General features: G+C 43.2%; 1 protein-coding gene across 2 annotated transcripts in view; it reads left to right on the top strand.

Annotated features, from left to right (window-relative positions):
- Positions 1-1,817: 1,817 nt before the first annotated feature.
- ADAMTS20 (ADAM metallopeptidase with thrombospondin type 1 motif 20) overlaps positions 1,818-12,112 on the top strand; it is a 202,294-nt gene continuing 191,999 nt past the window's right edge. For both annotated transcript variants that reach the window (XM_032804591.1, XM_032804590.1), the window contains exons 1-2: positions 1,818-1,971; positions 3,164-3,510. In XM_032804591.1, the coding sequence (XP_032660482.1) occupies positions 1,881-1,971; positions 3,164-3,510 (438 nt within the window). In that variant the 5' untranslated portion in view covers positions 1,818-1,880. The remainder of the gene's footprint in view (positions 1,972-3,163; positions 3,511-12,112) is intronic.

The raw sequence follows: 12,112 nt of genomic DNA, 5'->3' as shown, positions 1-12,112 counted from the left end.
AGGCCTGCTCTGGGGGGAGGAAGACCCCTTTGATTTCCTGCCTGCCTCCTGGCTGGTCCCCTGGGGCAGAGCAACCAGAGCTGCTATAGGAAGAGCTCCCTCCTGCCTCTCCCCCCAACTACCTGAAGTTGTTCTCACAGGAGAGAGCAGAAATAGCTCAGCATCTCAGAACAGCTCCGGCTCCCTCCTTCTACTCCCTCCTGTAAGCAGTTGACATGGTTCCTCTATTCCTTCCCCCAGCAACACCAAACTTGGGAAGGAGCAGGTGTGTGTGAGTGAAAATCGCATGGAGCTACCCCCCCTCCCCCAGCCTGGAAGGGAAGAGGGGACCCTGATACAACTTTCCACTTCCAAGCCTGGAAGAGGGAGGGTGTGAAGAACCCCAGGAGAAGCAAGGGTAAGGGTGGAGGGGATGAACTGCTGGAGGGTTGGGGGCTGTGTAGAAGTAGAATTGATGGGGGATGGGGGCTAAAGTGATGTGGGGCTGAGGCAGTATTGATTTAGAGGTTCGGAGCAAACATAATTGGGGAGCAGAAGTGAGGATGAGAGCTTTTGCAGTGGGGGCCAGAATTACCTTGGCCAGTAAATTTGGGATCGTGGGCAACACTAATTCTCTCTCTCTCACACACGCTCTCTCTCTCTCACACACACACAACAGGCAGGGGAGGTAAAAAAATCAAGACATCAACCCCTCCCTCCAGTATAATCTTTTTAAAAAACTTCATGTTTTAGGGTGTCTAATTTATGATCTCTTGAGGGGGTCCAATTCACGATTTTTGATTTCTTGAGGTTGGCAATACTACACTTCTTATTGCCAGATTACTATCCTTCAAATACCTCCTTAAAAACGTTTCCATAAAACTAGTAATTTGGACCATAATCATTATGTGATTGACCCATTGGTTTCCTGAATAGTTGGTTAAGGATTTTTATGACAACTGCTCCCAAACAGCAACCTAAAGGCGACAGAAAACAAAGTCCATGATGTTTACAGCTACAGGCTGTAAACTTCTTAAAATCCTTATCAGGACCCCCTTCAAACAAAATCCTTAACTAAAATGGCTCTGTTTCACACCTAATGTGCAATGGGTAGAAGGTCAATGTGGGAAGTGGGCAGAATTAAGGTTTTTAGGTGACCATTTCTATGTATTTCCATGCTTAATAGAGCTCGTTTTCTTCGAGCATAAACGTTGAACTTTCAGGCTTTTCAAGCGTTTGTGTTTTGTAGACGAGGACAATGGGCTCTAAGTACATTTCTTACTGACGCATATTTCCAGGCTTACCTCTAGAGTCACAGAAAGTTTTGCTTGAGGATTGTGTATTTGGTTGGCGAGGGCATGGAAGCACGTTGAGATTAACTCTCATGTGTAGGTTTCTGTAGTTGGGGGTGATTATTATTACTCATTACACTTCGCGATGCCTGGTTGTGTCAGAAAGCAAGTGTGTGCGAGAGAGAGATGAAGTGGCTGCAGTGAGTCGACTCCACTCATTGGCCAGGTCCCTGCCCCAAGGGGGCGGGCAGTCTCTTTGATCGGGGGTCCTGGGATGGCCACGCACTGAATGAAGCTGGCATGCTGCTCCTCGCTTCGCCACAGGCTGCGGGAGGAGGGGAGGAACCGCCCTCGCCCACCCCGGCGCAGAGAGCGAATGCCAGAGTTCAGGCGGGGGGAGCCGGGCGGGGGCTGCGGAGCGGGCAGCCTTGTGAAGGAGTAGCGGGGAAGCCGGGAAAGGAAGAGACAACGCAGGGGACAAGGGTGGGCGCCAGTAACATGAAAGAGCCGAGCCGTGCGGGGTCGGCCCAGCCGGGTGGCGGCTGCGGCTGCTGAAGCGGGCGCTGCTGCTGGAGAGAGCAGCGGCGGGGGGCGCCCCCGGCGTGAGCCATGCGGGTTGCGAAGTGGCTAGCGGGTCTGCTGTGCCCGCTCTCCCTTCTCATCACCAGGTCCTGGGAAGTCCGGTTTCACCCCTCACAAGGTAAACAGGCGGCAACAAAGGAGGCTGGGCTCGGCCCCGAGCGGCGGGGCTTCCCCGGGCAGCTGGAGGTGACACAGAGCGCGGTGCTTTCGAGGAACGCGGAGCCCGGGTGGGGGGCGCACGCGGAGCCTGCGAGGGGTGCGCCCACGCGGAGTGAAATCTAGGCACCACAGCCTCCCCGCAGATGCTGACATACGGTACTACACGTTCACTACCACTCCGGTTTGTACCACTCACACATCCACTCCCCTAACCCCAGTTACACGCACCGCACAAACACACAGGGATATGCACGCCACACTCACACGCATCCCCCCCCTCCCAAGCACCGGGACCCTGGCACGTGCTGACACAAACCCACAGACCCACTCCCTCCTTCCCCCTACTTACAAACCGGGGAGGGGGGGGAGGAGTGAAATCCCGGCCCTCCCAACAAAGCTCTGGGATGGTTCCGCTGATGTCAGGGTGAGTCGGGATTTCACTCCCCGTTTGTAAGTGGGGGGAAGGAGGGAGGGGGTCTGTGGGTGTGTGTTCAGCACGTGCCAGAGTCCCGGTCCTTGTGTGGGGGGCGTTGCGTGTGGTGTGCATATTCGTGTGTGTTTGTGCGGTATGTGTGTAATTGGAGTTAGGTGTGTGTGTGAGAGTGGTGCAAAACAGAGTGGGAGTGAAAGTGTAGTACCTTATGTCAGTGGGGTGCATCTGGGGGGGTGGTTGTGGTGCTTAGGTTAGTGGGGTGGGTGAATAGGGACTGTGTGACATAGGGTATGTGAGTCGGGATTGAGAGGCAGGCCCAGTGTGGTGTATACTCCCCACCTTTACTGTATGTGAATGGCTCTGACTTGTGCCTCTGCTTTTCCGGTGGGCACGTCAATGGAAAGGAGGCATGTAGGGCAGTCTTCAGTCTCCTGCTAAGCATGTTGGTGGTGGACAGGGTGTGTGGGGGTGTTGGGGGCTGTGTGGGAGGTGGGTCCTGTGTACAGCTGTGGGAGCTGGTACTTCAGTATGAGTGTTTGGAGAAGAGAGACAGGAGGAATTCCTTTGGAGGCCCAAAGTCTCCTTCCTGAGCCATGTCTCCTCAAGTAAGGCAGCTGCATGCTAGTCTACACTGTACTGTAGTGAGCAAATTTTGGATAAAAGTATGGCTCATTGCCACACTATTTGGTAAGGATGAGTCTCTTTCTTTCTGTTGCAGAGACCTTAGTGAAGCAACTCTCTTCCTACGAGATAGTCACACCTACCCGAGTGAATGAATTTGGAGAAGTTTTCCCTCACTCACATCACTTCAGGAGGAGGAAAAGGAGCTTGGAGGCACCCGGGGAGCCTGCTGCTTTCAGGACACATTACCAACTCAGTGCTTATGGGCAGCTCTTCCAACTGAACTTGAGCACTGATGCAGGATTCATTGCTGCTCATTATAAAGTGATGCATGTGGGGTCTGCACAGGAGCAGCCCTCCTCTGACTTGCGCCACTGCTTCTACCGGGGGCATGTCAATGCACAGGAGACACATACGGCTGTCTTCAGCCTCTGTGGTGGCCTGGTAAGCATGTTGGTTATTGCTTCCTATTCTCCTTCATTCATATCTTTCCCTGATTGAAAGAGGCTCTTTTACAGCAGAGCTAAGTCTGAAATTCTCAAGCACTATTCGAGGTAGCTGGTCATGCCCGGAGTAAGTGTAGGTGTTGGCAGTTGTGCTGAATTGATGATTCTTTTTTGGCAGGCTATAGACATGCCATTTTCATAAGATCTGCTACTGGCATATAGTAAGATTGTTTGGTATGGCATTTTAACACACAAAAAAACTGCCTCAGAAACACAATAAACCAGTGTTTTGATTAAGTGATGCTGTAAATCAGCATTAAATGTTATATATGTACAGAAGTCAGGAATAGTTATGTGGGGTCCTGGGATAGCCAGGGAAAGGCTAGTACCTGTACTATTTCTTCCGCTGCTTCCACAAATGCTGTAGGAAGAGAAGGTGGAGAAGAGAAACTCAATGTTCCCTGTGCCACAATCATCCAAATCTTCTGCATTGACTCATGTTAGGCTGATCATGCTTCAACTGAAGTAAATGAAAAACGCCCTCTTGACTTCAGGGAGAACAGGATTAGGCTATGTATAAACTGAGGTAGTGACAGCCATAAAGCTAAATAGATTTGTTTTATTTACTCTTCTGACTCCCACCCTTGGCTGCAAAATATGAGAACTGGCCTTTTCCTCTTTATTTGCAAAACACAAACAATGCAACACTCTTTGAAGATGTACACTGGCTTCTTCTTTTGCCACTTCTATCAATTCCTTGTTTTTTCAGTGCAATAATACTGCTTTATGTTAAAACGAGGATGACATTATAAAGCAGTTATTTACGTTATCCTGTCAAACATTTATTATTTTATAGATCAAGCATTCTAAACTTCTAATGATAAAATTGTATCACAGAGTATATTTTTGTTTTAGTTAAACCAAACCGAAACAAAAAAACCCACCAAACTTAAAATATATTGCAGCTGTGGTAAAGGAGTAAGGGCTTGTCTACATATAAAACACTACAGTGGTGTGCTGCTCTTCAGTGAAGACACTATCTATGCTGACAAGAGAGATTCTCCCATCAGCATAGGTATTCCACCTCCCCGAGAGGCGGTTTAACTGAGGTGTGCAGGGGTATGGATTTTTTTACACCCCTGAGTGATGCAGTTATACCAACCTAATTTCCGAGTGTAGACTATGGTGTACAGTGAAAGCTGTTATGTTCATTAGACCTGCCATCCAAGCACAATGTTGTAAAACGTTTCCCTTTAAAAATGTGATTGTGTAGTTGTTGCTATGTTAATTTAGGACGAGATTGTGTACAGGCTTGGTCCCGTGCAGCCATGCAAGGAAGTAAAAGGAGTAAGGCTTTTAGGTCTGGGTATTGGGGAAGAACAAGGGCTGCATATCCTATACTCTTCCCTATGAGCACTTGAGCGAGGAAGATGCAGAAAATAGAGCAGTTAGCTGGATGTGAGTGGGGGGATTATGCGGCAATTTACAAAAGGCTGACAAATAGCATACTCCCTTCTGCGACGGTGTTAATAGGGGAACCCCAGAGGAAATTGTACTTCAGAGGGGTATCTTTGCTCAATTCCTTCCAAGTGCTCCTTTTGACATAGTGTAACTATGTGCTATCCTATATTCATACCTGAGCCTGCAGACTCAGTCTAGCCTAAGACATTGACTATTTGAGCTGAAAAAGTAAACAGTCCAGATCAGAGACTGTGCATATCCAATCTTGCTTTTGAAGCATCCCTAATAAATACTGATATACATCATAAAAAAAGAAAACACAGCTCAACCCAAAACCCTACCAAAACAAATCACTATACTGCACATACACTTCTCCCGCTTGAGAGAAGATAAGAAAGAAAAAATGAGCCACTTGTGTGAGATGTTCATCATGTTTAACATTTTATTGAGAGGTGCTCAGATTAGATTGGTGTAGTAAACTACAGTGAACAGATCTTTCTCCTTTTACAGCTTTCATTATCTAGGAACTCCCATCCCATGTAAAGCAGTTTTTCACTACTTGAAGGGACATGACCAACTTGAAAGGCACAACTATCTGAAATATTTGTACCTATTGTACTTATATATAATATGTAAGCTTATTGGAACTGAAAGAAGTTAATATAAAATATTTTTCTCAGTTTTTTAGTTTATTTGCATTGTATATTCAACAGCCAGTCTGTGTCATGTATAGTTTTAAATGGGATTAATCATGGAGAAAGTTTTACACACTGTGAGTAAGGATAGTAGAATCTAGCTCTTAGTTATTTTATAACCCTTTATTGTAATTATATTGGGTCAATCCCATCTCTTAGTGGGACCAGTTTTCTCCCTGTTAAACGCAGTTTCTTGAGCCTGGCATGTGGAAGTGAAGAGTGGGGGAGGATTTCCCTCATTGCAATTCCCAAGAAATCAGAAGTGAGTGAAGTTTGAGAGGCTGTTTTGAGCCAAGTGATGACCATTATGTTCTCCAGTTTCGTATCTTTCAGGGGAACTGCTATGGACCAATGCTGTAAAAGTTAAGGGGAAAAATAGGTCTTAAAAATGCTACAGGAAAATTAAAAATAATGTTTTAGAAATTGCTCTAAAGATATATACAAGTGTATCCGAGAGTGATCAGAAGTTTAGTTGGTAAACCAGGTACTCAATATCCAGTTAATCTCTTTGGCGTCTTTCTCCACTTCCCTGGCTTCTTCCAGAGCCTTCACTACTGCCTCGTAAGTTCCTACCCTCTTCGTGTTTGCATCTCTGACTCCAGTCACCCTCTCAAGCTTCTGCTGCTCTCTCTGACCTCAGTGTAAGCATGTATGGCTGCACAGAACCCAGGGAACATTGCTTAAAGGCTGTTGACAAATTGTGTGCACTTTTGATGTGTTACATGGCAGAGCTTTCACTAGGTTAAGGGATGCAAATGGCACGGGGAGGTTAAGAGGTTATTAGGGAGCTTGTAATAATTGCAGGGGGGAGCCTATAATTAGGAAAGTTGGGGATGCGGTCAAAGGCAGGAGGTTAAGTGGGCTCACAGTTGGACTTCTGCTCACTTGCAAGCAGACAGTTTACATCTTTTGAGTGATTTCTAAAATTTCAGACTTTATTTTCATAAGTTCTATTTCTTTGTTTTTGTTTTTACTTTTACTGCATTAGTCAATTTTAGCTTCCTACAAGAGTGGGAAACAAGTTCTCCTATGGATGTCACTGGCTGCGTGTGGACCAAAGTGGCCTCTCAAACACTATTCAGATAGGAGAAACAAGAGTTAAAACATTCATTTAATTGTAGAGATTGATTGAGAAATACAGGGAAATACTATTGAAAAGAATATTTCAATATAGTAGACGACACAGTTATTTAATTATCATGACTGGAGTGAGTCTTCAATTCAAGGTAGCCCCTACCTAAAGAAAAAGTGAGAATTAAAAAAAAATTAAATTTATTTAATGCTGTAGAAACAGTAGGCTCAGCCCTTTGAGGAGCATTGTATTGTTCTTGAGACAGACACAGGGATGTGTTGTTGGACTCTGGAGAGATATTAACCATGTTTTCTGCAGCTGGAAGGATGGCTTGGCCAACCTTTTGCCAAATGTTATCCCTTTCTTTCATTGCTGCAGAAGACTCCAGGTCTAGCATGGTTCTATTGTGGGGTTGCGTGTGTGGGAAGGGAGTGTGTGTAGGGGTACGTGGAGCCTTTTTGCAGGTGCAGTCCTTGTATGTAGTACAGATCCCAGCTTGACAAGAGAGCCCATAGTCTCTGTTCAGCAGAGTTTGGGTGTGGGATGAGGCCACTGGATCTTCTGTTACATGAAGTACAGAAAAACAGAACTGATAAGGGCTAAAGCAGTGTCAGGAGTGTAATAGTCTTCAGAGTAGCTCAATTGTCACCTCTGTGGCTTAAGCAGAGAATTTTTTTCAGCCCCTTTTTGTAACACTCCTCCACACTAAGCCTGGCTATTCTGATTTCGGGGGAGTGGGGAGAATTTGGGCCTAAGCATTGATCTCCAGAACTTCCCCAGTGCAAGAGATTTTGTTTGTTTTGTTTTAATGGAGGTCAGTGGATCACCTTTCTGGGGATTCTGAAAACAATTGTATCTGCTATTAAGTAGGAGTGTAGTAGCTTCTTTTCAAGAAAAGTAAACAGTCCTGGAATTTGTTTTACTGAAGTGTTATTTTTAATTATACTTGGTTAAAAATTGGATGGCCGCCAGAAACTGGTACTAACATATATCAGTGGTTAGACTCATCTGGAATTACATTATACAGATAACAGCCCACTGGTATTTGTTTTCCCCCTCTTTAATATAGTTAAAGTACAACAGTACAAGTGAGTTAGAATAAATTGGGTTTTCAAAGAAAACTTTTACAGTTCTTGTCACTGGATGCTAAATTTTCCTTTTAGGTAACATTTAATTTTAACTAACAGGCTAGGCTGTCTTTTGAAAATAGTTACTTCCTAACTCTGAAGACGAGATCAGTGTGCAGAAGTTCAGTTAAGCATATAATGTACACAAGCATCAGTATTAAATCAGATGGGGAAAGGATAGGGAAAATGTTACAAACAGTCAACAATTGACAAACAATCACTCTTTGGAGAAATTTAATTGCTGCTGACATACACTTAAACATTCTGGGTTAAGGAATCCTCTGTTCTGGTAGATGAAGCTGTAACCCCAAATCTCCATAATATGTCACTGAAATACTTCAGTACGACTAGTATTGTTACCCTTCGCCAACACAAATTGGCATGAGACAATAATTTACTCACTGAGTAAAACTTAAGTATTGTTATGTTTATATGTAAGCAAAAAGGACAGGACAGGAATCTGTTCAAACTCTCCACATTCAGTGCAATGAGAGAGAATTGGGAGTTGTGTGCTTTATTTTTTCACTTGGATTTTTAAGCTTTTTTTTTCTCTGCTACTTTCTCCCTGATTCTCATGGTTTTGTCTTTTGTGCTCTCGCTTTTCCTTTCTTCAGCATGATTTCTTACCAACACTACTTCTCACATACTTTGGCTTGGTTCCTGTTAACTTTCCCTCACTGTCCATTCTTATAGACAAGGCCAATCTCTAACTAAATGGGTTTTGCATATGTCATTCTTGAACAGGCATTTATTGTCAGCCCAATCTCAAGGCTCCTCAGTCTCACTTTGCCTGTCATAGAATGAACAGCACAAATGTTTAAGCTCTCACTTTTTTGCTTTATGATCTTTTGTTAGACTTCCTCCCGCCCCCAAAGTCTAGTCAGACATTCTACCTATGGGGGTATTTTAAATGTGTGAAATAGAAGAGTATGGAAAATTATTAAGTGCTCTTTATGGCCATATCATGTGAGCACGTCTAACAGGATCTCTCTGCCTCTCATATCAAAACTCTCAATCATTGTGTATAATGGCTTCTGAGTGGTCAAACGTATCTGCCTCAACTGCAGTCAAGGAAGAGCAACCATCAACAGCTGAAGAACCAACAACTCATAGGAACCTGGGACTCTAAAGTGAGACATGCTCTTGGAGGCATGACTTTCTCCTCTTTTTCTCCTAGAGTTGTCTTTTGATAGTTCAAGCCTTTGGTGCCCAGAATGCAGGTGGGCTATCTCTTTGTCACTAACAAGAAAAAGATTTATTGTTAAAGCCACCTCAGTCTTGCTAGTCAAAGCTAAAATAGTGCCCACTCCTGGCCTATCTCTTCTTAAATAACATAGGTCTCACTTCCAACGACTCAGTTCAGAGAAGCTAGGCTTCTGTTATCCCAGTTATTTAAGACAAACCTTATGTGTCCCCAAGTGCTTCACATAATATGGATTTATCTGAACCTGATTTCTTTGAAGAGAACTCCTGTTCAGATTAGGTATTTTTCCCATCAAAATATACCTATCTTATACCAAAATATCTCTAAACTCTTAGTACAATGAATTCTTAGTACAAAATTGTACTTGATAATAGGTAGGTTGCATCTAATTCTTGTTTCACCCTCATGGATATAAGCTAACATTTTAGAAAGTAAAGTTGTGGACTCCTTACCCTAAAGTAGATGCCATCATTGCAAATTGCTCTCAAAAATTCTCTCTTTTCTGATTGAGGGGAATGTCACGCTCCTAATACTCTAGGACAAACATGGACATACTCTCTGCAGAATTCTACTATGAATTCTACTGTCACTGTCTATTCACCAGTTTTATGCAAGCACAACTTTGACTATGTATTGTTGAGCTTTCATCTCCGTATGTGACCCCTCTGAAAGTACACAGAGGGATTTCCACATACATCTTATATTGTATCATGACACTTACATGACATACATATTTATTTGGATTTGAACACCTATCCCAGGCTCTGAGTGCATTGTCAAATCATTGTATAAACAGTTCATAACAAAACCAACAAGAGCAGAACAGCAGCAAACCTCATCAGCCAGTCAGCAGAAAACAAAACTTCCCCACTTCAGTTTTCCCCAAACTCCATACACCTTCTGCCCTCCCCAGACACATATGCAAATAGATAGGCCTTTAAGCATGCTCCAAAGGTCAGCAAATTCTGGCAGCTATTATTATTTCAAACCATGAGCTGTCTGTGTGGGAGTGAATTCTATATCTGAGGGTCCCTCACAGAAAATGACCTGTCTGCAGCCTGAGTGCTGCAGGTGATCTCAACTGCAGCATTTTTACACAGAAGAGATGCTGGCTCTCATATAGGCAGGTCCCAAACCTTTTAAGCCTTATCGGACTAAACTAACACCGTAAGTTTCACCTGCAAACCAACTAGTAGCCAATAGATATCACAGAGGGTTGGTCTCATCTGCTCTTGGGGAGAGAGCCACTTATTAAGCAGTCTATAACACATACTTCACTCACTTTACTTTCCAATCAATTTCAAATGTAGCCTTATGTAAAGTGTATTGCACAAGACTGACTTAATGGTGGTAGCGGTAGGATTATGGTAGCAAGGTCTGTAACTTTGAGAAGCGGTCACAATCTCCTGACTCACTGTATGTTGAAAAAAGCAGTCCTCGTCACCACTGCTGTTTGATCATCTAAAAACAACTGAAAAGCTACCAGGACCTTAGAATTATGTGCTTGAGTGACAAGGAGTGGATACACATCCTATGTGACATCCCAAGCAAAGGGGTCAATATAATCTTTGTCATATCTTCTGGTTACTTTGCCAAGTTTATCATCGTCATCTCAATTTTATTAGTTTTGAACCACAACCAATTTGTGCTCCATGACACAGTCTCTACCAGATACTGTGGGGAGATACTTAATCATGCTCTATGGATCTCACAAACTGAAGATATAAAACTGGTTGTGATCAGCATAATAAGACTTTAGATTCCAGTTCTTCTCACTAACTCTCCTAATAGTCCCATAGACAATGATCAGAAGAAAGCTCTCCAACTGTTAGCCATCAGGACAGGGCTGTGTTTCTGTTTCTATCTTCATCTAGTGAGAATGAGAAGTGCCTCTACACAGATCCAGGAAATTCTTGTTAAACTGTATTTGGGATATTTGAGTTGGTGACAGTTTAAGTATTTTTGAAGGACAAAAGACAGGGGTATAAGTTCTATCAAAACATGTTGTTGAAATGGATCAGAGTGTGTATCAGTGATTCTTATAAGGTTTCTTTTGGGTTTATGGTTCATTCCACATGAAGCAGCACCACTTCCTGATGTGGGAGAGAAAAATAATATGGTGTGTATCTTGTTATATTTGTCACATAAGTGCATCTGAACTAAGACTGAAAATGGAAACTTATCTCCATTTGCTTGTAAATGCCACTAAATAGCAGAAGAACTCGCTGATTTGCTTACTACTTTGATAACTTCTTGTTCTGGTTTGAGTTGGGCAGTTGTACTTTGGAAAGTTTGGGGAAGAAGATGATTATATGTGTGTACTCACTGAAGTGCTACATAGGGTGTTAACCATGCCTAGCACTCTTCTTCAGGTGTTTAAACTTTCCCTGTGTCCTTGCTGGCCTATCCCAACTTCGTTTCAGAACCATTTTGTGGAAGAAACCCTGAGTTTCCTCGCTTTTCACAGACTGCTCCAGTAGTTATTTCTCTTCTGTCTCAGCCTTCCTTAAGATCTTAAGAGAGTTTTGTTCATCTTGTATCTAACAGTGCTTGTTTACAAGCAAACAGTTATCTATCATCGCTCCAGATATCTTAAACAGAACAAATTTCATTTGGCATGGAATTGAAAATAAATAAAAAATCAAAATAATAAAATGTAAGTCCATTCAAAATATTAAAATAACTAGACTAATACTATTGTAGAACTCATTATCTAGGCTCTGCATTTAAATACAAAATATGAGTTAAGCCAATGGTTTTCACCCTGTGGTTCGCGGACCCCTAGGGTGAAACTGAACTTAAGACTATGTCTAAGATTTCCAAAGAGGGCCTTTAAAAATTTTTTAGGCATCCACAAATCATAAAAGGTTGAAAACTACTGAGTTAAGCTATATAAAAACCTTATGTGCTAAAAAGACCTTTCATCTCAGCTTCCAAGTTGATAGCTTCCTCAGAGGCCTGTCCTGTCCTTTTCTTTGCAAGTTTGTATGATATGATACAGCAAAATGTATGCAAGATCAATCTCTCTCTCTCTCTCTCTC

The sequence above is a fragment of the Chelonoidis abingdonii genome, chromosome 1 (genome assembly GCF_003597395.2).
Source record: "Chelonoidis abingdonii isolate Lonesome George chromosome 1, CheloAbing_2.0, whole genome shotgun sequence".
In the NCBI taxonomy this organism is placed as follows: Eukaryota; Metazoa; Chordata; order Testudines; family Testudinidae; genus Chelonoidis; species Chelonoidis abingdonii.
Note: the sequence above shows the minus strand (reverse complement) of the source record. Positions and strands in the feature narration are given on the sequence as shown.